The sequence below is a fragment of the Rhinolophus sinicus genome, chromosome 5 (assembly GCF_057876585.1).
Source record: "Rhinolophus sinicus isolate RSI-liver-muscle chromosome 5, RSI-T2T, whole genome shotgun sequence".
Taxonomy (NCBI): domain Eukaryota; kingdom Metazoa; phylum Chordata; class Mammalia; order Chiroptera; family Rhinolophidae; genus Rhinolophus; species Rhinolophus sinicus.
Window position 1 is genome coordinate 89,250,175 of NC_142505.1, and position 25,380 is coordinate 89,275,554.

At 37.8% G+C, this 25,380-nt stretch overlaps 1 protein-coding gene and 1 non-coding gene across 7 annotated transcripts in view; one reads left to right on the forward strand and one right to left on the reverse strand.

Annotated features, from left to right (window-relative positions):
- CSNK1A1 (casein kinase 1 alpha 1) overlaps positions 1 to 22,453 on the reverse strand; it is a 44,012-nt gene extending 21,559 nt beyond the window's left edge. For 2 of the 6 annotated variants that reach the window (XM_019734335.3, XM_019734334.3), the window contains exons 1-4: positions 21,719 to 22,383; positions 20,996 to 21,102; positions 4,074 to 4,200; positions 274 to 372 (exon numbers count right to left, since the gene is read on the reverse strand). In XM_019734335.3, the coding sequence (XP_019589894.1) occupies positions 274 to 372; positions 4,074 to 4,200; positions 20,996 to 21,102; positions 21,719 to 21,841 (456 nt within the window). In that variant the 5' untranslated portion in view covers positions 21,842 to 22,383. Of the gene's footprint in view, positions 1 to 273; positions 373 to 4,073; positions 4,201 to 20,995; positions 21,103 to 21,718 lie in introns of all 6 variants that reach the window. The other 4 variants (XM_019734332.3, XM_019734331.3, XM_019734338.3 and 1 more) reach the window with 3 other exon arrangements.
- LOC141567410 (U6 spliceosomal RNA) lies at positions 9,108 to 9,211 on the forward strand. Its single transcript, XR_012489993.2, has one exon. It is a non-coding gene; the product is annotated as a U6 spliceosomal RNA (small nuclear RNA).
- Positions 22,454 to 25,380: the final 2,927 nt, after the last annotated feature.

Sequence of the window (25,380 nt, forward strand, 5' to 3'; positions counted from 1 at the left end):
TGAACAGTCAAATAATGTACATGATTACATTTCATTATAAAGCCCTTGGAAATTTTTATTTCCATATAGATAACTAACCCTGGTTGGGCAAATTGGAGAGAATTTGTTCCAGTTACTAAATTAATAGTTAGCGGATTATCCTGCTAGCACAATCTTTTAAAGCAATTATCAACAGCAAGTTAAATGTACTATGACTCTTTAAAGACTGAAAGTTTACCAAAGCAATCCTTGGAGTTTTACTTTGTTCTCTCATGCAAAGAACATGTGACTAACCTTATTACAGTGACGCCCAATACCCATTAGGAAGTTATCTGGTTTAATGTCTCTGTGTATAAAATTCTTTGTATGCACATATTCAATTCTACTGATCATCTGGGGAAAGAAAAGGAGAGAGATAATTGAGTTAAGCGATTTGCATTAAGTGATAAAAGAAAGCAACACATTTCTCAATTATTTTAATATCTCAACTATTTTTTTAAGATCACAGGTGTATTTTAATAACTTTAGAGTTCAGTGTTAGACAAAATTAAATGGAAAGGGCAACCAGGCTCTCCATTTATCTCTAGACTGATATATATCCAAGTATAAACCCCTAATGTCCTTTGACTTGTTCTTCCAATATTAACAATTATAAACAAGACATCATCTAACCTAACAGGAAGAATTAGTGTTTGCAATTTCTAAATTGCAAAACTAATAATTCAGAATTGTTTCCGTTGTCATAAATTATATAAAGTAAAAACTAAATAATCACTTTTCATTCCCAATCTTATTCCCCCTGAGGTAACTTATGTTAAAATAGCCTGGTATTATTACCCGGATGTATTTCCACACTCATATATAGACACACATAAACTCGGACACACATATACTTGGAAATAAGCGGTGTTGGCCAATTGAAAGATATAGCTATAAGTTGTTAAGTGTTTTAAACTGAAATAGAAGCATTCTATTCATTTTATTCTTGTTTGCTTATTTGTTTTTAACTACACATATCCCAAACATTCATGGACGTTGGTAGCATACAAAATAACCATATAACTTTGATATAAATGGGGTTGTGTATATTCCTTTTTTGCATGTTTTTTGGACTCGCCCATGTTTTTTCTCCACTTATATAATCGCATCAAAAACTGAATAGTAAACATGTCATTCTAACAAGTTTTTCTTGGAAATTCTGCCAAGTCAAATGGTATAGGTCTTGGCATTCTTTTTAATGGCTACAAATATTCTATGGTATAGATACACATTTTCCCCAATCATCCCTAACCCCCAGTCCTCTCATTGTTTCCAGTATTTCCCCCCTGTAAGCAATAATGCTATTAATAAACTTAAATATATCCTACCTACTGGTTCTTCTATTTCTATGGGCTATAAATCCCACACAATTATAGAGAGAGTTGCTGGGTTGAAGGGTATATATAGTTTTCATGTTGATGGGCTATACCAATTTGTTTTTCCTGGACTACTTGAGAGTAGTGTTTTTCCCACTAGCAAAGTGATCTTAGTTCTTTCTAAATTTTGCCAATTTGACAGGTACTGACCTCACCTGTACTTCCCTAATAATACTTAGTTTGGAAATCTGCTCATTTTTACCGACCATTTGGATTTATTATTCTATGAAATGTCAATATATATATACTTTTTTGTCCATATCCTTTTGGCTTGTCCCTCTGTCAATTTTTCAAAATTCTTTGTACACAAGAGACAGTCTTTTATCTGTCATTTGTTACATAAACAGATTTACATTTTAAAAATTTGTCTATTAACTATTTATGGTATCTCTTCCAAAACAGTTTTAATATTCAAATTATCAAATACGCCTGTTTTTTGTTAAGATACTTAGAAGGTGTACTTGAAATGTTTTCCATATTCAGAGACTGCCAACATTATTTTCCTACCCATGTTCTTGCTCTTCTCAGTAGCATGTGTCAGGATTCAATTTTTCATTTGTCCCCATTCTCCCAGAGCTTTCCTTACCATGGATATACACATTCTAAATCTTACTCCTTTATCTTGACAAATGTTTTTTGAAGTCAAATCTGTAATCTTTGGCTTAAAAACTATTTATACTCTCTAGAAAGTAGATGTATACAATATCCAAATACCACCTTGAGGTACAGCAGCAACTTGTACATTAAAGGAAGTGAAACAAACACTTGACTCACAATGTACACATTTATGCTAGCTAAGTAATACCCATCATTAAATTCACTGGGAAAACCTTGGGCAAAAGATAATTAATGGCACAAACTATAGACTTCAAGTGTGGTCTATCATCTACAGAGCAAAAGACTTAGTTGTTACCTCCTAAACAAATGCTTTCCTGCAACCCTGAATTACATTCTTTCTCCTATGTGACCAATGTACCCAATACAGACTTCTATCACAGAACAGTAAATATCGTGTTTTTCTATTTTTCTCTACTAAACTCTATGCTCTTGGAAGGAACTAGTTCTTACTCTTTGTATCCCAAAGTGCTAATTACAGTAGCAGGCCCTAAATAAATGTTCACTGTATGAATACCTATGTGTTACTGAGCCTACAGAATATAAACTTTTATTAGGATTCACCCACACGTTAAAACATATTAAAAGATTTTTAACTTTTTAATGGTTGAGTCCATAATGTGCCACAAATAGAACACTGTCATTTGCTAATATTTGCTTGAGCCACCCAGAGTTTTTGTGTTCAGCTTAGGGAAAAGCAGGTCCTGACTACAAAAAATGAGCACTACTTTCTAATCCTTTGAACATATATTTCCTAAAATTCTACCTCAAATGCCAGTTCTGTTTACCACCTCATGTACTTTCTTTTTTTAAGATTTTATTGGGGAAGGGGAACAGGACTTTATTGGGGAATAGTGTGTACTTCCAGGACTTTTTTCCAAGTCAAATTGTTGTCCTTTCAATCTTAGTTGTGGAGGGCGCAGCTCAGCCCACCATCCCTTGTGGGAGTCGAACCGGTAACCTTGTAGTTGACAGCCTGCGCTCCAACCAACTGAGCCATCTGGGACACAGCTCAGCTCAAGGTGCCGTGTTCAATCTTAGTTGCAGGGGGTGGAGCCCACCATCCCTTACAGGACTTGAGGAGTTGAACTGGCAACTTTGTTGTTGAGAGCCCACTGGCCCATGTGGGAATCGAACCAGCAACCAGCAGACTTCGGAGTTAGGAGCGTGGAGCTCCAACTGCCTGAGCCACCGGGCCAGCCCTCCTGTACTTTCCTAATGATATCTAATCTAAATTTTCAAAATGTTATTCTCTTCCACAGTATTTTTATAAACACATTGAGTTTAACTTGAAGTGTTTCCAACACTTTGCAACATTAAAGGTATCTTGATCAAAATAAGTTACTTAACCCTCACCTATTATCTTTTTACTGTATTATCTGTTTTCTCAAGGCTTGTTCCTGTCCCCATTCCATCTTTAAATTCTTTAAAACTAATTTTCTCAAGATCAAAAAATCTAAGCTCTGGCTTTAAAACAATTTAATCTAACCGCCAGCCAATGCATGAATTGAATTCATGACATCTCCAAAATTTCCCTGGTTTTGCTTAAATGTTACCAATGGCTGAGAATCCATTACTTCAAAAAACATCAACTTGGTCAAAAATTCTTCCTTATTTCAGTACCTTATTTTCCTCAAAACTACAGCTTTCCTAATCGTTCCACACATAATACATAGCATTCAACTTGCTTAATTTAACCAAAATTTCAATATGTATGTGCATATTTATACTTACATACATATACTCGAAACCCTTTCTTCACACAAAACCTTGTAAGGAAACCTGCTATATTCAACACTAAAACAAATACACTCCATCTCGCAGAGCAGCTTGAAAACTACTAGTTTATAGGTGAGTAATAAAGTAATATAATGTTTCTGTCCTATAACCATAGGGAAACATCTACAAGTCATACCAGAGTGGTTCACTTGAATGAGTACACCCTACTATTTTATCTTTCCTAAGGTTAAACAGTGACGCACAGGTTTATAAACATTTAAACTGCAGTTAATGGTGGTGAACAGTCGTATTCTCAGTTTTAATTCTCATCAAAATTTCACATACCTGGTCAGCTAACATAAGTACAGTTTTCATGGTGAACCTTCTTGAACAGAAATTGAAGAGGTCTTCGAGGCTGGGTCCAAGAAGGTCCATGACTAGCACGTTGTAGTCTTTTTCCTGACCATACCACCTAACAAAATAAAAGGGGGAAAGGAAAAGGCAAGGCATTATGAAAAGCTGATAAACCTGAAGAAAAAGTTTTCCCTCTCTGGTTCAGATGATGAATCCATTGACTGATTACATTGCCCAACACAAAACAATGGTAAGGAGACTTTTTTTTTTTTATGTCAAATGACCCCACTGTCCTATTAAGACAGGGCTTGCCTGGCAGCCTTAACATTCCTCTTATTAGGAAATGTGAATTTTATACCCATCTGCCACTGACTCATGTGACCTTAGGCAAGGTCCTTAATCTCACCCCGTCTTACTACCTAATTAAAGAAATGAGAAGACTGCATATCAGTCATTCCAAAACATTTCAGAAAGCAAAGATCCCTTTTATTATATCTCCTGTCCCATTTCCCAGCAAGTTGCATTTAATCAATAATTACTTGTGCTTTTTTTTTTTAAGGAATCACATTTTTGCTTAGTTTCAGATTACAGAAAATAACCAGTATTGCCACACAACCGACCTTTGCTTTTGCTAGGAATCATGTTTTCACTATCCCATGCTGTATTACTGTGGATATACACTCTGTCCTCAATAACTCAAGGGGTATCTACTGCTCATTTCTGAGATTCCAAGGCCTGGGAATCACTGCAATTAATGATTTCAAGTTTCTATATGCCTGTAATTCTGGTAAGAACACTTGCCCTAAAAATACACACCATTTTTACAACTTATCTAGATTATAAATTCTTCTTGAAAAGAGATCTGTGAATATTTAAACTTAGAAAACAACAGCAACAAAGCAAAAGCAACTTATTTTAAAGCTAGACTGAAGTCATTTCCTTGTTAAGTACAGTAAGAACTGATACCAAGGTCTACCATATTTTTAAAGTTTGTGGTTTTAAAATATTCAATGGGGGGAAAAGGCTTTTAAAAAATCTGTCAAAAGCATTAAGTATCAGTCTAGTGGGAAACAGTGCTATTTCTTTTTAAAAATTTTGCTCTAATATGTTGTTTTGCTGATATGTCAGTTACTTAAGAGAAAAATCAAGATTAAAACTAGAATATGGTTATTTAATATTTTGATAATTCTATTTTCTAGAAAATGCAAAGTCAACTACATAGGTGTGGGTCCCATGTGCAGATATAATGAATATGCTCCCTAAAAACTTATCTGGAGAGTAAAAGATCCTAAGAGGACTAGGCTTAAAACGTTCATGTTCCTTTTCACACTTTTGCTTCTACTGTTCTTAAAAACTACTCTGCAAACATGATACATGAAAAACTGCCATCAAACTCACAAAAAGGAATTCGTTTCACATCCTCTTTGCAGACAAAAGTAGCTTGATGGAGCAAGTTTCTGGTTAACTTTCCAGAGATCTTGCTCATGAGCCTAAGAAAAGCAATAGAGATGGGCCAATGGCAGAGCTGGTCTGTCCTTATTATACCTAAAACCGTGACTTAACACAGGTTCTGTGACTTTAAGTTAATTAAGCAAAATGACATATAATGAAACCAATTTTACCATAGGCTATAATAAACAAGATATAAATAAGAGTTACAACATCTAATCAATGTCATAATGAAACAACATTGAACAAAAGGTTATTCAAGGACCTGCTGCACAAGGACGCTATTAATATTCCCTCTTCCATCTTTTACTTTCCATATGAGAATTCAACATTCTTCACATTTATTTAAACGTTTACTTGAAAGAAAAGCTTACAATGGAGAAATGGGAAGAGGTGGATAAAACAAATAATATTAAAAGGTAAACGATGAACAAACTGAATGGGTTATGCTTTCCTTTTCTTTATCCTATTTTCCTTCCCTTTTGCTCTTCTATTACTTAACTGCAGAGGCAAACCTGTGCTAGGGAGCTGTCAGCAACTTCAAAATCAGTTCTTGCTGTTACAAATATCCAATACTAAGAGTTACAGCATCTTTTTAATATAGATCTAATTTATCTAAGCTTTAAAGAAAAAGGAATGATTGTATACAAGAACACCAAATCCAGAAAGAGCTAACGCAGTAAGAAAAAAGCACCAGGGAAAGCATAAATCAACTCTCATAAGACCACCTCTTATCTCCACACCAGCAGGTCTGCACCAGTGGCTCTCTAACAAAACTACAATGAACAAGCAAATTTTACAACCACCCGACTAAGCTCAAATACAAACTTGAAATGTAAAAGGCACAAATTCATACTTCATTATTTTCATGTAATTACATGATTTCATAAAGCATTTTTTGAAAAGTCATCTGCAAAGTAAACCTTTAACACAATACTCCCATAATAATTAGAAAGCTGAAAGAGTTAGATGAATTTGAAAACACACTTAAAAAAAATTTTTTTATTGGGCATTTAAAAAAAGAATTTTTTTTTTAAGTGTGTTTTTCCAGGACCCAGCAGCTCCAAGTCAAGCAGCTGCCTCACTCCAGTTGTGGAGGGCACAGCCCACAGTGACCCATGCGGGGAACAAACCAGCGACCCTGTTAAAAGCACCATGCTCTAACCAACTGAGAAAACCGGCTGCCCCTTTTGTTGGGCATTGTTCTCCTTCTTGCTGAATTGTATGGGTATAGGGCATATCCACTATTCTTAAAATAAAGATAAATAGCCCATAAAAACAGCTAAAATATAAATGTCTCCAAGGCATTTCCCCCATGGAGCAACCATGCACTTCTAAAATAATTAGGACTTTCCGCCGTGTAGAGATTAGTACTGTAACTCCTTAAACCTAAGTGACAGGTGTTTCTTTCATACTTCCTTTTGGTTTCGAGGCACATAGAGCTTTTCTTACTTAAAGCTAACACCTCATATCCTCCCCCTCTGCTTTCCACCTGTCTAACTCATTCAGACATTACTACACACAGACTAGGCGCCAGAACAGTCTTCTACTTACCCAAATTCTACTTATTCACTTTCTGCCTTCACTGCCTTCCATGCTTCCCACTTCTATTCTGAGAGCTTCTAACTCTCTATTTGCAATCCCAATGTCCTAATACCGAGATGCCAAAGAAATCTCCCTTCAGGAGCCCATCCCACATTGGTCTCCCATCTCACAGAATTTCCACAGCCACTGACTATTGCCGGTATCCACAATCTAACCCCTTGACAATACAATATTCAGGTGCTGTTACTTTGGTGTCTCTGTAGCTTGGTAGGCTAGAGCTTACTGTTTAAAAAGTCTTTACAAAACATAGGCAACAAGATTCTGAGATCATTTAAGTTTGTAGACAATCTGAAACATACCAACATGAAAATCTCACTCCTATTCTCCACCTCCTAGATGCTTTCAGCCTAGAAACTCAGATCAATGCCTTTAGACTTTGGGTATTGCCTGACCAATCAAGGAAGTAGGCTGAAGAATAAGTTCACAATTTATAAAACCACCATTACCTTCTTAGAGCTTCCAAAAATATACCTTAAGGTCTGAAGAAGATGGTAAGGCAAGATCCATCTCTGTTCTCATTTCCTTTCCCGTAAACGCATATTCGAACTAAAACTAGTTAAAAAAAGAATTAAGACACACATAAAAAGCAAAAGTATAAGATGACATATTCACAAGTCATCTTACAGAACAAACATTAACAGAATTCAGGAAAGCGAAAGGTAAAGAGAACTAAATTTGTCCAAAGAAGCCTTATGAAAATGGTCTGCTACAGGCCAGATCCCGAAGGATGGACAGTATTTTAAAAGAGAAGGTAGAAAGGGGCACACTAGGCAGGGGCAAGAACAGACCTATAGACAGGAGTGCCAAGGTGGCTGATAGCTTCGGGCTACGTTTTACTCTTAAATGGCAGGCTAAAGAGCTTTAAATTCTATAAAGAACTGGTGGGAACTATCAATAGAGTGTGACTGGAGTATAATCGAATCAATATTTTAAGGGATAGCTTTGGCATGAGTATGCAATATGGAAACTGGGAGTAGGGGAAGGAATGACAAGGACATGAGGACTAATTCTAAGTGCTACATCACAGCTAAAGATTTGAAGCTAGGGGTCTCCTTTTTCTGAAAAATCTCTATAAAATGGCAGTATCTTAGAAATTACAAAATAAAACATTTTAAGTATCGTTATGAAACCTAAGGACTTCCAAGAACAATAAATCACTATAATTATCATGAGTATGCAGTTCCGATTAAAACACCCAAATATGTTCCATTGCTATGACTAGGGCAATAACAACAACAACAAAATTTATTTATTTTGGTTCTCCCATTCAGACTATTAACTTGATAGATGTGATGGTTCATTTTGTGTGTCAACCTGACTAGGCTAAGGGATGCTGGGCACTCAGGTAAGCCATCATTTTGGGGTGTGTCTGTGAAGGTGTCCCTGGAGACTAGGATTTGTATCAAGATGATTAGCATCTGAATGATAGACTTAGTAAAGAAGATCACCTTCCCTAAGGTGGAGGGCCTGAATAGAACAAAAAAGAGGAGGAAGGGAGAATTGACTCTTCCAGACCTCCATGCTCTCGGTTCTCAGGCTTTTCGGCTTCTGTTTCTCTAGAACCTTAATCCAACAGGGGCAGCCATTGTACCTGCCTTGTTCACAACACCATATTCCCAGCATCCAGCACAACGCCTTACATGCAGGAACTGCTCAGTAACATTTGCTGAATTAAATGAAAAACCATGTAAGAGGCGGTAAAAGGCCAGGGGAGTACTTAATAGTACAGATGAGGAAAACAAAGGAATGCAAAAACCCTCCCTGCATTGCAAGTTTAAAGTTAGCAGCAAACACATACCCACCACCTCCCAGTCACACAAGCCAAATAATTACAAGAGTTTAAAAGTAACAGTTTTTAATTGGCAAGTCTCTCATGCCATTTATCTTCCCATCTTTGGGTTATTAATGTCAATCCGCACTGAACAACTGAAAAGTATAAGTGCTGAATCAACGCTATAACATACCCATTTTGTGCTCACTTAGGCAGCACATAGACTAAAATTGGAAGGATACAGAGATTAGCATGGCCCCCGTGCAAGGATGACATGCAAATTCGTGGAGCATTCCATATTTTTTTGGAGTGATCGCTTTGTGAGGTATATAAATGTCTAATCACTACTTGTTTTGTACACCTGAAATGAATATAATACTGTATGTCAATGGTAATTGAAAAATACATTCTTAAAAATTTTAAAAAAAAAATGCCCACTTTGATAACATCTACATTTTCAAGAGACCTTCTCTTAGACTCTTGCCAAGACATCGTCATGGAACCTTTAGGTTCCTTTTGGAGGGTAGCAAAGGACCTGGTCTAGTACAATCTTGCTCAACTGGAAGAACCGGCTCAAACCCCAGCCCGCTTTAGGTTGTTATTAACAGTTCCAGCCACCCTACCCATTTGTCTATATTCCTTTTAATGTTCCTATACATTAATATTTGTGTGCCATTCTTAACGTGTAATTTTGCCATTAAGAGAGAGATTCTTAAATTACGGACACCTCTTCCCATTCTTAAACAGAGTCCAAATGACCATGAGCCAAAGAAAGTACCTACAGGCAATTCTTGTTAACTTTTCTATACTACTTTTTCTACCTGTTTATTGTAAACATGCCACATTGGTTTCTTTTCCCTTTGTTTGTTTTTGGTGTGTGTGTATGGGGAGAAGAAGAGTTACACAGCAATCTTGTTTACCAAGAATTAACAGAAAACCAGGAGACAGCCTGCATTTAGTCAGGTGTCTAGTTCTCTTTCAGAAGGGCTGACTACATTTTGATTCACGCTAACTCTTTTCAGCCCTTCTCCTTAAGCTCCCCTTCCTTGCCTATACTTGCTCCTTAGATTTGTGGCCTTCCTTTTCCTTTGAATAAAAGGAACCTAGAATTCAATGATCTAACTCGATTTCTCCTGCCATCAAAAATTTAAGCAATCTATTACCTCTTGCAATTTCACATTTAACATACAATTTAGATTTTAAAATGTCAGTAACACATAATCTTTATCCATAATCCTTTGTTTGGATTTACAACTTGCAGAAATATCTTTGAAATCATTTGGGACCCAGAGCATTTTCACGAGAGAAAGACATTCAGTGCTATTTGGCTACTGCAGGGAACTGGAAAATCAGGTTTAATAAAGAAAACAGACACTGTAGAATACAAGCAACTAAAACCAAAAATACAAATACAGGTTAAGCTGATTTCTTCAGTGACAACTGATTTAGACATGAAGTAACTGAAAAAGGCCACAGTTTTAGTTGTGGGTATGTTGATCAGAATAATAATTCTGACAATGTGATAGTTTCAAGAAATTTTAGACATTAATTCAATCTTTTACTTCACTGAACCCCTCCCAAGACTATTCAACCTTTTTTAACTGGGGAAGACATTATAATCTCACATCCCTGGGGAAGACATTAACAAGCGTGGAAGTAATTTAAAACTGAACAAGACTAGGAAGGGAAATAAATATTAGAAATCCACTGAGAGACCAATGCTGCATCAGATATATTTAGCCACAATGACCAAGAACTTGTGTAGTTGGCATGGGGATTGAAGTAACTCACTCTATTATACACCAAGAGTTCTAAACCTTTCTGTCGCCAAGGACCACCCCCACCCCCTTGGTAGTCTGATGAAGCCTACAGATCCCTTCTCAGGTTTTAAATGCATGAAATAAAATATACAGCATTACAAAGGAAACCAATTAAATGAAAATTCAGCTACCATAAAATTATTTTTAAAAATCAATTTTGATATAGTAATACACATGCAGTTTATAATGCATTAAATAAGATATAGAGGCAGGTCTAATTAGTACTATAATTTTGAAATCGTAATGAATGTAAGTATTTTGAGATACCTGTGACAATAATGTAACATGAAAATACCTGTGATTTCTATTGGTGACAAAGCCATAGGTATTGCTTAGTGAGGGTTTCTTGCCTACATTTATAATAGAAATAATAGATTCAGTTAGGTTTATGAAAAATGAAGATATTAGGCTGGTGCAAAAGTAACTGCGGTTTGAAAGGTTAAGAACGACTGCAAAAACCGCAATTACTTTTGCACCAACCTAATACAATTTTTTTCCTATCCAAATTAACCGACCTCTTGGAAAGTGGGACTGGGGGATATCTCTGAACTATGCTAATAACCCATGCTATACACTGAGATTTTTGAGGTAAATTGACGGCAGAATAAGATTTAAAAGTCGGGCATCATGTGTATGCTTTACATAGAATACTGTCAAGTAGGATGACATTTTTCTTCTTCATCCTAACTCTCCTCATTGTTACAACTAATCCTTTGCTCAAAATATCATCCCTAAAATCCTTGAATTACACTGTAACATTCTCGTATTTTTCAGTCTCCTTGTTGCTGGCCCTTTGCCTTATAACTTGAAAAGTTATAAACACACAAAACAAAACAATGTGCTTTGGTAAGTGTCACCATCTACTACTAAAGTTACTATTCATTTATTCTTTCCATGGTGGCCACCAATATTTAGGGTGGCCAACAAGACCAAACCAAATAATTTGTTTTCATAGCTTACAGCTCACCGTGGTAGGCAAATGAATAACATCATGTGATGAAGGCGAGAATGGTGCTGAGAGGGTACAAATTATGGGGACCCAGTGTATCTTTTAGAGGGAAGCATTAGGGAAAGCTTCTTTGACGAAGAATGGTTGATTCTTGAAGCATAAATGGAAGATGGCCAGGTGAGGGAGTGGGTGGGGGTTAGGAGGGAACCTGACGCTTGGTATTCATAAGAAACTGAAAGTGGCCAGCATGGCAAATACACAGTGAGACAAGATCAACTTATTTTCTTCTTTACCAATTAACTTGTTAAAAACCTGGTTTGTATCTACCACCTCTACCACCTCACTCTTTTTTTGTTGGTTCCCAGTAAAATGGTTATTGTGCTCACCATACTACCCCAAAATTGTATTTCCAAGACCACAAATGATCTGATTTGTGTCAGTCCCTGTCACTGCTAGTGGTAGTGGTGGTACTGGAAGACAGCATGTGGAGAACTAGAAGCTTCAGGGGGATACAGTATCAAAATAGACTTTTCCACTAAGAAATGGAAAATATAGCTACAGTTTTCACAATACCAATTATAAAGGCATGATCAAATCTTTTCTGATAGGCAAATATATAGACAGAAAGTAGATTAATGGTTGTATAGGGCTGGCAGGATATGGAGAGTGATTGCTAATGGGTTCAAGACTTCCTGTGGGGATGATGAAAATATTCTACAATCAGATTATGGTGATGGTTGCACAACTCTGCATATACTAAAAACCAATAAATTGTACACTTAAATGGGCAAAGCTTTATGTATGTAAATTATCTCATCAAGGTGTTAAAAAATCTTTTTCCAAAATCTACTCCTCCAGTCTGATTCAACACTTACTAAGCACCTATTTATTATGTGTCTGATACTGCAGGTAAGTGCTATAGGCATCGTAAGATCTAGAACAGATAAATGACAAGTGCAATATGAGAGCATCAATAAAGTAAATACAAAAATACAGAGGAATAACTTATTCAGAGAAAATAAAAGGGAAGGTTTCCTAGATAAGGTGGCATCTGAGCTAAATTTTGAAAGACGCCTGGATTATTGTTAGCTTCCTAAACAATCAGCTCCAGTAGCTCCTCTATGGTTTCATAGTGCCGTTTTTTCTATGAAAACCAACGTCCCTCCCCCATCACCTACCAAAAGAGAGAAAAGTTTCATATATATGAGGACCTCCAAAATCTGGCTTCTGCCAGATTCTTCTTTAATTTTATATACTTGTTCCCTCACCAGACTGCCCTCAGCCTGTACCACTGAGTCAGCAGTTACTTACTGCTGCATCAATATATACCGGGCTCCATTCCAGACAAACCCAAACCTTTTAAAAATCTCATTTGTCTATCCCTTGGACGTATATTACCTTTTCCTAAAAACTGACTTCTTTTTTTAACTTCAACAGCCCATTATCCCAACTCTTCTCTTGCTTAATTCTGAATTTCCATCAAGGGGTTTAGTCCTCACTTCTCAATTTACTTTCTCCACTACCACTTCTAGGCTGATCTTGCTCAGATCTAACCCCAGTCCTAATTCCCTGGCCTAAGTTTAGTTCTGTATTTTCTGCTAACTTAACTATGTAAGAGCTAACTATGTAAGAGCTATGGGATACCCTGTCACTCTAAACTCAACATGTCCTTTCCACAAAAGCCACATTAAGGACAGAACAGTTTGAGAGGAACCAAAGTTTTGCCACCCCAAAATATTCCTTTTGGAATGCTGACTTTAAGCTGGTTAAGAAACAAAAGACTCAGAAAGAACCTTTCACCCTCCCCCTTACTTGCGTGAAGAAATGCAGATAGAAAAACTGCTTAAAGGGAACAGCACCTTAGCATCATAATATAAATGTAACAGACTGGGAGAAATCTAGCAAAGCCTGTTGAACTTTCTTCTGTCCTTGTACCATTGTTTCTGGGTGGCCCAGCAAGAATGTTTACATTTGCTCTTTCTGCCTACGTGCAAATTGCCTGCTTTTCCTTTGAACTCCCAGGCTCGTGCCCCCTTTTCTCCTTTGTCCAAAAGGGCATATGAACCTCAACTGCCCAATGTGTCTTCCGGTTTCATATTTTTATGGCACCCCCCCACAAACACATCCATAATAAATTTTGGACATTTTCTGTTAATTTGTCTCCTGTTAATTTGATTATGAGCCCAGCTAGAACTTAGAAGGTAGGAGGAAAGTTATTTTTTTGACCCCATCCGGCAGTATAGGGAAATGAACTTCTGATGTTGCTGAACTAGAATCAAAATAAATTCCCAAAGGCCAACACCACTAAGATGCTAATAGATACTTAAGCGGATGAATGTCCACAATAGCAAGTGTTTACTGTGAAATTAATGGACATTAGCACTTAATGATATGTAGTATCTTTATACCAGCATTCAAAGCTAAATGAACTAGTACAGCCACATTTCCATTTGTAAATTGGCTGCCAGCTAGTGAGTTCAGCAGAATGTTTAAGAAATAGTAAGTACTACAGAGATGATGAATATTCCTATTAGGAACTGAGAAACCATGCAGGCATCAGGTACTCCTAAAATTCTATAAATGTGTATGAGCCGCAACTGTCTACGGGGTTCCATTAAAAAAGCAAACGCACACAGATAAAATAAAAGCAGAATCTTTATTATGAATCATTAGTGCCTTTTCACCCAGCTCTATGCTAAAGAAACATAAAAGATACTTTCATAACCAAGACATGGTTCTTTTGCTCAAGGAGTTTCTAGAATGCTTTCTTGTAGGAATGTATCTGAGAAGTGAGTAGGAAAACGATTTCAACATATTGGTTTTGGATAACTTTCAGAAATCAAAGCACTTGATTATATCAGATTACAATGCACTTTCCAGTACCATGTTTCCTGGTATAGGATTTCCTGAATTAACCTAATTCATAGGAGGGGGTAGGTAAGTTAAGAAACCTGCTGTATCAAATTGTAGCTCTAGGAAAAGATGGGAGTCAGTGGGTATGGACAGGGAAGGAAGCACTACTATTAATCTCTAAACTATGGTACAGTACAGCGGTTCCTGAACTTTGCTGCATATAAGAATCACCCCAGAGCTCATGATGCCCAAGTCATACCTCAAACCAATCATATCAAAGTAAGTGGCTCAGGTTAGTTAGGATCCCGCCATCAATTTTTTAAAGTTCTCCAATGTGCAGCAAAGTTTGGGAACCACGGTACAGCTGAAAAAGGCAGCAGAATCTATTTAAATACCATATTAGCTATGTGGCGTTAGGCAAATTAACCACAGATCCACAATTTATATGAAACCCCAACTTACAGGATTGTTGTAATGATTAAACGAGACCAGGTACAATGCCTAAATAATGGTCAACTATTTTTTTATTCTTTGCATGTCGATGTTAAAAGGAATGTTTGGCCACAGTGAATTCAACCAACCACCTACTTGTTTCTATAATACATATTAACGTATGAATAAAAGGCAACTATACATTACAGTCAGAACAAACTAATACTGCATCAGAGAATGACAAAGGCATCTTTTACCCTACTGAGCCTATCAATTTATATGATGTATTAAAAAAACACTTAAGACATAGTTGGTCTTACCAAATCACTTTTATAAATGAAAGCTGACATTATAAATTATAGAATTCGCTCCAGGTTCAAATCTATATGACATCTCAGACAGAATGTGAACTCCTGACACTCACTGTAACTTTTCCCACTTCCCTTTACATTGAGGATCAGAAAGTACTCTCTAGTTAAACCTTTTTGTAGAGCACTTCCTCAGTTCCCATTAAAACACACCCCACTGGTGACTTACAGATGAGGAAAAGGCAGTATTCTAGTTCCTCAAAAGAGAAGAATAAGGCAAAGAGCTCAACTGCCACTAGGTATTCACCACTCCCACCTGATTATTTTATTAGGTAAATCTTATAGTGACTTCATGGCAATAAACAGATTACTAACCTGTAGTGTTGCATATGGACAAACATCAAATCCAGAAAAAATATGTATAACTTTGATCCAAAAGATGAGCAGTATTTACAAAAATCAAATATTCTTGATCTCAGTAGGGGGTAACACCAGTGTATGCATTTGTCAAAACTGATTCAATGGCATTTTAAAATCTGTACATTTCACTCTATGTAAATTACATCTCATTTCTCAAAACTCCCAGTAAGACTTGCACTAGTCCATGGTGTGATTACCAATCATTCAAAATTTCAAGAACCATCTAAGACGGTACTGAAAACAAAAACAGTAACAAAAAGCATCATTTAAAGTAGGTACTGTATTTTGCCGTGTATAATGCCCATTTTTTTGCCCAAATTTGTTAAGGGGAAAATAAGGATGCACTTTTATACATGGGTCGTACTAATTCCATATCGATATGAATGTTTTTAATTCTCTTACTTATGCTTATGAGTTAAAAGTATAATTCTAGAAATCAATAGGTATCAGTATTCAAAATACCCTGGAATACAATAATCAGTTTTATTGAACTTATAACGAACTTACAACAGTTCGTTCTTGGCCTTCTATGATGCATAAATATCATAAACTTGTTACCTGCACATAAAATGTCTTGTACCATAATATGCTAATAAATAAATGCCAAAATTCCTTTCTAATACAAAAAAACAAGTACCCAAATGTAAACAAATAAAAATTTGAATTAAAAAGTTAAAATGAAAGATTTTCCCCTGAAAGTTTGGGCCAAAAACATGGGTGCGTATTGTGCATGGGAGTGCATTATACATGGCAAAATACAGTAACCATTTATATTATGAAAGCTACTAAGGCACTCATTTAACCTCACAAACAGGATAAGCTTAAAAGATTCAATTTGTAACATCTGTTTTAAATTCTAGTTTTTTTATAGACTTCTTGACATTAAAGTTCTTACTAAACTTTGACAGATTAGAAAACCTTATTAAATAATACTTTAAGTGCAGCTTAAATATACTTTGAAACAAAATGATCTAGCTCTAAAAATAAACCAAGGTAGTAAAATCCATGTACTATATACCATGCATGGGTTCACAAGTATTTACGCCAATTTAAAATACAAATAATGTCCAACAAAAGCTCTCCTCCTGCAATCTATGGATTCAAAAGGGAGAACAAGAATTATAAGCACCTAGTTAAAGAATACAAATAGGTTACTTACATTCATAGAAGAGCTGTATGAGGCCACATGCCATAAAGCGATGGAAGCAAAGTATGGCTCTGCAGCATCAAATGAAAAAGTTATGGGGCATGTGAGCCAGCATGATTTGACCTTGACATAAAGGTGAAAATGGCTCACAGGAAAATTCAGTTGGGAGACTCTAGTAACACCTCTGAGGTCAATAGTCTTTAATTTGTATTATGAGGTGTTGGGCTCTTTCAGGTTTCATCCAGCTCAAAAATGCTACCTACCTAAGCATCATTACATCATTCTATAACTAGTAATCTATTGTAAGCCAATATAAGCATCCTTAGTATACTGTGGATTCAGTTACCCTGTGAGTTAAAATCACATTTCTCGTGCATATTAGTGATCTCTCTAATAAAGACATACCTACCCAGTGCAGATGTCCCCTTTATTCTCTCTGATAACAGCATTAGAACTTATTTACAGCATATATGTTCAGTGCCCAAAAGCTAAGATTAAAATTTAGGCTGCTTTTAACACTTAAGAGTAGGAATTAACTAGTACTTTATAACTATCTTCTATAGTAATTGACATTCAGAGGGCAAAAAAAAAAGTTAATAAACAAGGTTAACAATTCTCCTATGCCGCCTCCCATCTTCTATAGTCATGATTTCCTTACAAAAGTTTATTCCTTTAATTTACTTCCTTCTAAATAACCTATGGTTTTTACCTGATGCAGATGGCATTTTTAAGAATCTCGAGTGGTATCTCACTACTAAAATAATATTTAAAGATCCAGACACAATCTATCTGAAAAAAAGTCTTAAAATTTCAGAGCTGAAAGTTCTGAGATCAACTAGGCCAGTGACTTTTAAGTAGGGAAACTTGTTCAAACAAAACCCTACCCAAAAGCTCATATTCAAAATTCTTTTTCCAGCAGAAGAATAGGAAACCTTTAAACCTTTCTGTTTAGCACTCTCCTTTCCCACTCTAACAAAATAAGAAAATTATTACTAATAACTCGGTAAAATCTTTTTTAGACAGACCTTAAGGACCAACAGACCAGATCACTCAGTCAATACCACTTGGCATACCTAGAGCTTGGTTATACCATAACTGCTTCTTTAGAGACTGCATTAATTCAGCGGCACAAAGAAAGGGAGGGTTGTAACACAAATACAGTAATTTTAATTGAGCTCCCAGAGGGCCAATTCACAAAGTCCAAGGATTTTAGTTTCTTAAAAATATCAAGAAACTGAATGTCATCCTCTCATTCTTGCTCTGTACACGGGATGCTATGCCTCTATGTAACAACAGATTCCTCAATAAGGCCTTTACATAGTAAGGACCTGATTAGGCAGGTCTGTTAAGTAGGCCAGGGATTTTTCAGCCCTTGTTTTAGAATATAGCAAAGTATCTTAAAGAAAAGGGGGATGAGGGTGGGAAGGCGGGATGGGAATTAGTGAAGCATAAAGGCAGCAAAATCTAAATTTTTAGTGTCAACACTTCTAAAACAATGGTAACACATCGATTGCCTTATTTAATCTAGCTAAACAGTCAATTTAATTAAACATTCTCCAAGTAAATATTTATTGAGTATCTACAATATATAGGTAATGTGGAAATAGTGGGGAACAAATTGAGGGGATGCGAAGACGCTGCCACCCAAATAAAGAATGCTTATTGAAGTCTTTCTTATTCTTTCTGCTTCAGTGGAAAAAGTTCTCACACTTTAAAACCAATAAACCACTTTTGTGTGTTATGTACTGACTCTACCACTCCTAAAACAAACGTACTTGGTTCCCCACCCTCATCGAATTACTACATTCTGCCTAAGAGACTACTCCCAGAGGCCAGCCACACACTATTCTTGGATGCCTGCCCCAACCAGTTCACCAAGCTTTCTTCCTTAGAGCCAGATCCTGAAATCCCACCTTCTCTCCCAGGAAGCCTTAACTTGAAAGCCAGGTTAATCTCCCCAGCTCCACTCACAATTTATAACTACCACAACTCTCTGTGCACACATCTTGTAACAGACGCCTATTATTTTGTTCACAAGTTAATTTCCTGTATTCATGTTCTTATTCAGTATATTAACTATTGCCTCTGTTGGTGTGTATCAGTGTTGTCCTTAAATAAAAACTACTAGATAAAAGGGCATGTATTTCATTTGGATTTAGCACTGAAAATGTCAGATGCTCGGTGCTTTTTGAAAATGATTTCAAATACATTAAATTCAACCTGATTTGTGAAATTAAAACCTCCCAACATGGACAAATCTCAAAAGCATTATGCTAAGTGAGAGAAGCCAGACACAAATGACCTCATACTATAAGACTGCATTCACATGAAATTCTAGGAAAAAACTAGTGATGAAAAGCAAATCAGGGAGTGCCAGGGGTGGAAACATGGGATTAAATGAAAAGGGAAAGATGTTTTCAACGTTTAGGTGAATGCAATTGACAATTTTTTATTTTGAAAAAAAGCTAGATATTTTAATCAAAATTTTCGTTCTTTTAGGGATGGGAATCATTTAAAAACCTCAAATCTGGATCATCTCAGATATCTCAAAAAATAAACCTGCAATTGTCTTCCAAATAATTTACTTTATTACATGTTTTATCATTCAATTTCTCCATTGAAAATTCTATCAGCACTGGAAATTTTTAAAGAATAGTTACTTTGGTTGTCTCCACATCAGAATTAATGTATGTAATCTAGTTCTTAATGCAAGATTTGAGGAATAGAAATTGAACTAGAAATAGAGGCTACAGTAAATACCATTTCACTTAATTCTCAACTATCTCTGGACCTTTTTGCAAATATTATTTTTGAGTAATCGTTGGAAAATCGCTGGGTTTTAAGCCACATTTTAGTTTCTACTGCAGGAAGAGACTCTTTAATCTCAAAAGTCAAACTACTCTAGGAGTGGCTAAATAGCTCAGTCAGTTAGAGCACGGTGCTAATAACACCAAGGTTGCCAGTTTGATCCCCACATGGGCCACTGTGAGCTGTGCCTTCCTTAAAAAATAAATATACACACACACACACACACACACACACACAAAAAAAAAACAAACACATAAATATATATGTGAAAAAGCCAAACTATTCTAAAATCCTTTCAAGTTAACTATTTAAAAACCCAATGTCTTTACCTGGTTATCTTTTATTCTCATTACTATGTACCTTCACCAATATCCTGTCCTCCTGTCCAGGGAAAGGCCACAATTTCCCTGATATGATGAGTTATTGACCAAGTTAATTCAACAGGTTAAAGTTACTAGTCTATCTGTGGTACCGTGTAAGCTTTCTTTTAATACAACTGATTTGAGGAAATTTCAACATAGTGCTATGCTCAAACTGCCTTTGCCATTGCCCATAAAAATTTAGTACACAGACTGAAATGCAGCCAACACTGCCATTCATGAAAGCGTAATTAACACCTTTAAAGGACTCTGAAGGGTTTTGTATAGTATAATTTAATAATTTCACGTCGCATCCGCTGCAGAGATCACAAACAGACTGTCATTATGCCATCTCCTTCCTTGCACCCCACCGTCGCCAGCAGCTTTATTCTTGGCTTTTCAAAGGTTTAATCCACTCAGGGCTACTAAAGGGAGAATCAAGGAGGCTTAACTTGTGAACCCAAGCAGAGAAAAGGTCAGGAAAATGCGGTTGAGTCACGTCGTTCCGCCATTTTCTAAGCGGAGGAGGAAGACATGTTGGAACAAAAACACAACAAAAGAGCAGCCATTTCCCAAGCCAGCTCCAATAGCAATGCGATCTGGCCGAGCCCGGTCACTTTGGCACCTTTAAATCCACTTCTCTGGACAAACCTAAGGACATCAGAGGTGCAGACGTACAGAAAGCAGCCGCCAACCCTTCCGGGTAGTTATCAAAGATGACCTGCAGACTTAACTGCAAATGAAAGCCTCGGGAAGAATGACGGAAGCTAAACGGAGCAGAGTGTAACAAATTGAAATTCTAAACTAAGTTGGCAAACTTAAATTTACTCAGTGATTGTGGTGACTTATGGCTCAAAGGAAACCATAGGCTCAAAGAAACCCAGGTAACTCATACCAAGACCTGGATGCAGCTGGTCGGTTACCTGCCTCAGCCCAATTTCCCCATTTCGTACTTCCCCCCGAGGATTGCCTGTGTGCTTTGGGGTTCTTACCGTATGTGGGGGATGCCAACCCCACCCTGAAGAATCTTATAGAGTTTGCTCTCGTACAGCAACTGGGGATGCCTGGCCTTCTGAGATTCTAGCTTCACTGCCACTTCCTGCAGGGGGAAAGAGGGGATAATGGCATCAACATCCTTGGGGATTCAATGTCACTTGGGAAAGCAGGGGGGGGAATGTTAGCAAAGCTCCAACTCGCGACTAAAAGGTGAAAGTGAGAGGCTGGGAAGCGAAAGCTCTTTGTCATTATAAAACGAGGCAACCAGCCTCAAAGGCCTCTTCGGGGGTAGTGACGAAATCGGCACGTCCTCTAAAGTGCAGGAAAATGATTCATCCAGAAAACGTAATGAGAGGTTATGGAGGAACCAGGCGATCGGAAACCGTCCTAATTGGAACAAGAAGCCCAGTAGAATTAAATATAGAGAAAAACAAGGGGTCACAGAAAGACGGTTTTACCGTTCTCACCTTAAGCGACGGTTAAAAAGTTCAATTACGGTACATTTTTGTAACGAGCTGGGAAACTTTCCAGTTCACCCAAGCTTTCTATCGGGTTCTTTCCCTTTTAGGGAAAGAGCGTGGGAGAGGTTCCTAAGCCAGGAAAACTGGCTCCCTCTGGGTTCCCCCCAGTGCGTACGTGCGGTGGGAAAAGGTCCGAGCAGCTTGGGGGTTGGGGAGGTGGGGGCGCAGCGTTGTCGTGACCCCACCCCAGGTGATTACCTCGCCATTGGTGATGTTGATCGCCAGATAAATGTCTCCGAAGGAGCCAGAGCCGATCTTCCGTACCAGTTTATATTTCCCTCCGACAATGAACTCGGCCTTGGAGCCGCTGCTGCTCGCCATCCTGAGAGACGAAGACGGAGGCTGGGGCCAAGCCCCGACACCTCTGAGAGGAGGACGGAGGCCTCTGGGCTCGTCCCCGGAGCAAGGCTGAGGTTGAGGGCGACAGGACGCAGAAAACGTTGGCTCTTGGCGTTACGGGGTCCAGAATCGGCCAAGGGGAACCTGATCACCGCCGATCAGTCAGGTTTCTTTTTGCCAGGCCGCAGTTTGTGAGGGGTTCTCGCGTTTACCAAGCTGGGCCACTTGTTTCTGAGCGGCCACCGCTGCCTCGCTTTCGCGGCGATGTCGCGGGCTGGAAAAGGGGCGCGGTGAGTTAGGGCAGCGATACGGCTGCCACCACTGCTGCCGGCTCCCGCCCGGAGGGACCCCTGTCACTCCGCCGACGCCGCCATCTTGTTACTTCGGCTCCAGCCAACGCAAAATGCCCCCAGTCCCCGGGAGCCGCTTCTTCACGGCGCTGAGCACTCTGGGAAAGGGATCTCGGGCGCTAGCCCCGGAGGGTCGGCAGCGAAAGGGAGGGCGGAACCGGATCCGCGAGAGTCGCGGCCCACGCGCCTGGCGTCACCTAGTCACCGCCCAACTGTTCATGCGTATTGCAACCCTGCTGACTGCGCGGGCGCGAAGTGGCTGCTCCTCACCCCAGTCCCGGGCTCACTTCCACTTCCGGTCGTTGACTGTTGCGCTCTTGGTACCTGTATGTGAGCCACCTCCACACGCGTGGTCTCTGGAAGGCCGCGCGGGCCCAGGCCTCGAGAGCAGTTAGAGAGGCGTCATCTTCATTTTTCATGGAAGATGGAAGCTTCAGGTCTCCTTGGAGTTGGGTATTGACCTTTGCTCTTTGTTTGAGGCGGTTTGATCTTTGATCTTTCCGCCACGCCCCCCTACCGGTCTGTTCCAGCCCAATTTCTGTTTTGAAAGAGGCTGGCGCCTCTGGTGGAGAGGGTGAGAAAAGCATCCTTGAACTGGCTGGATTTGTTCAGGGCTCCCTATTTTAACAGTGTAACTGATTAGTCTTTAAAATTCTGCTCTCTGCTAAGTGTTGGAGACCCTCTTTTCACAGGAGGCGAAAGAGGGAAAGCAGGAATCTTGCCCCCTGTGTCTTTGTGTTGCCCCACTGATACATTTGATCCCCAAGAAAAGAACCTAATATCTGATTCATAGTTTTAGTGGCAGATACAGTTAACAAAATAAAATTTACAACTGTAAAAAAACTGCACATACAAGTTGTTATATCTACCCCCCCAAAGAAAACCTGAAGAATCATATCTTGATCGTGTTGAAAACTGCAGCATTTGACACCCCCAAAATAGGATGGAACTAGAAATAACTATTACAAGATGAAATTGATGATGTTTAAAACTTTACACAGTATATATATATATATATATATATATATATATATATACATATGTATATATGTGTGTATATATATATATACACACATATATATCAGCGGTGTCCAAACTACGGCCCACGGGCCAACTGTGGCCCGCAATCCATTTTTAATTGGCCCGCAGCAAATTCCAAAAATATATTTAGTTTACTTAAATAAACCAGGTGAGGTAATATGTACTTCACCTTGAGTGAGTGGCCCGGCTGTTTGTGTATTTTACCGCATATGGCCCTCGGTAAAAAACGTTGAAAAAAGTTTGGACATCCCTGATACATATACATTTTTTTTTTTTTTTTGCTTACAATTAATCAAAAAATTAAATCTTGACTGCATTTTGGTTTACAAAATTTGACCGTCTAAAATCGGGCTTGGTAGTAGTAGTGATCACAAAAGAAAATAACATGGTTAACACTATCATCTGTAATATCAGTCAAACACTGAGGAATGAATTCAACCGTGAATGAATCAAACCTCAGTTGTAAAAATTTAAACAAAAACTATCCCAAATAATTTCATTAAATGGAAATGGGGGAAAAAAATGTAGACTTCACTGTGACTTTGAAAAATGACCAAATAATTATGATGGAGTTTATCCTGGAAGATACCCTAATTACAATTTCTCCATGTTACTCTAATTCTGACTTAAATGTGTGTGTCAGAGCTTTAGTCTAAATGTCTTGAATTGGAAAACGGGGAAAGAGACTTCCCCTAATGTTTAGTATAAAGTTTTGAGGCACTACCAAAACCCAGGCTGGCTAGCTCCCAAATCAGCACTATTAGAAATTCTCCTTTGGTGACTCTAAAGCATGTTTGTTTGGCCTACTTGAAAATCTCTGCTGTTTAATTCTGGTTGAAAAATAAATAAATAAAAGCCAAGTGTAAGCCATCCAAAGTTTAATGGATTCCTCCGCTTTTGGAGTTCCCCATGGCGGGGTGAGGTATACATTAAGGGAGTTTTTGGTGTGGTGAGGATACAAATGCTGGATTGGGAGTAGAGGTATGTGCATGGAGTGGACTAACTAGATCAGTGATTCCCAAAGGTTTGTGTATAGACAGGAAAGTTTAACAAAGGTTTCCATATAGATATAAGAAAAATAAGAGCAGTATAATGCATTTTTTCTTTCATTTATGTAATTTCAAATTGTACTTTATTCTGAGATTTTTATCTTCCTATATATGTGACATTAAAGGGCCCTAAAGTGCTGATGGTAGATAGTTGTTTTGTTAATATATTTATTTGGCAAAATTAAGGTTCACATTTTATGTCTGCCCTCTTTTTTTCTTTTTTTGAACTTTTATAAGCTTTTGAAATCCCACATTTTGGGACCCACTAGTATAAATGACTTCAGAAGCCCTTCCAATCGAGATTCTATGATTTTGTGTATCTATTTGATGTGCCTCATTCATTTCCAGCCTGCTATAGTTACTATTCCAGCACTGACGATACCCAGCAAAATGTCATTGACAATACCCAGCAAAATGTACTAAAATGCTATATGCGTGGTCATAGCCTTTTCAAATGTGATTTCAGTTGATCCCATCTTAAGGTTTAAATTTGTCAGATTTAAGAAGGACAAAAGTTAAGACTTTTTTAATGTAGAAAAGGAAGTTTCTAGGTGTCGGCTGTGACTCAGCCTTTTCCTTAAGATCATGTGTCATTTGTGGTAGCTTTCAGCCTCAGCAATTGAAGAATTACCTGTTTTAGGTGTTGCTGTTTTAAAGTTACAAGTCATTCTCTACTTATTGAATCAGCAACAGCTTTGGTGTAATGGAAGGAGTCTTCTAAAATGTGACAAAATTCGATTCCTAACTCCTGGATTAGATGAATTCACTGAAAATATAATAAAGTATAGGGTAAAAATTTTAGACTTTGAGGGAGATTTAGAGATCATCTAGTTCAACAATCATATTTTTAAATGCTTTGCAATTTACAGAGTGGTTTCACACATAACCCCATTTCCCCAAAAATAAGACCTAGCTGGGCAGTCAGCTCTAATGCGTCTTTTGGAGCAAAAATTAATATAAGACCTGGGTCTTATGTAATATAATATGATATAATACCAGGTCTTATATTAACTTTTGCTCCAAAAGACGCATTAGAGCTGATTGTCCGGCTAGCTCTTATTTGGGGGGAACATGGTATCAA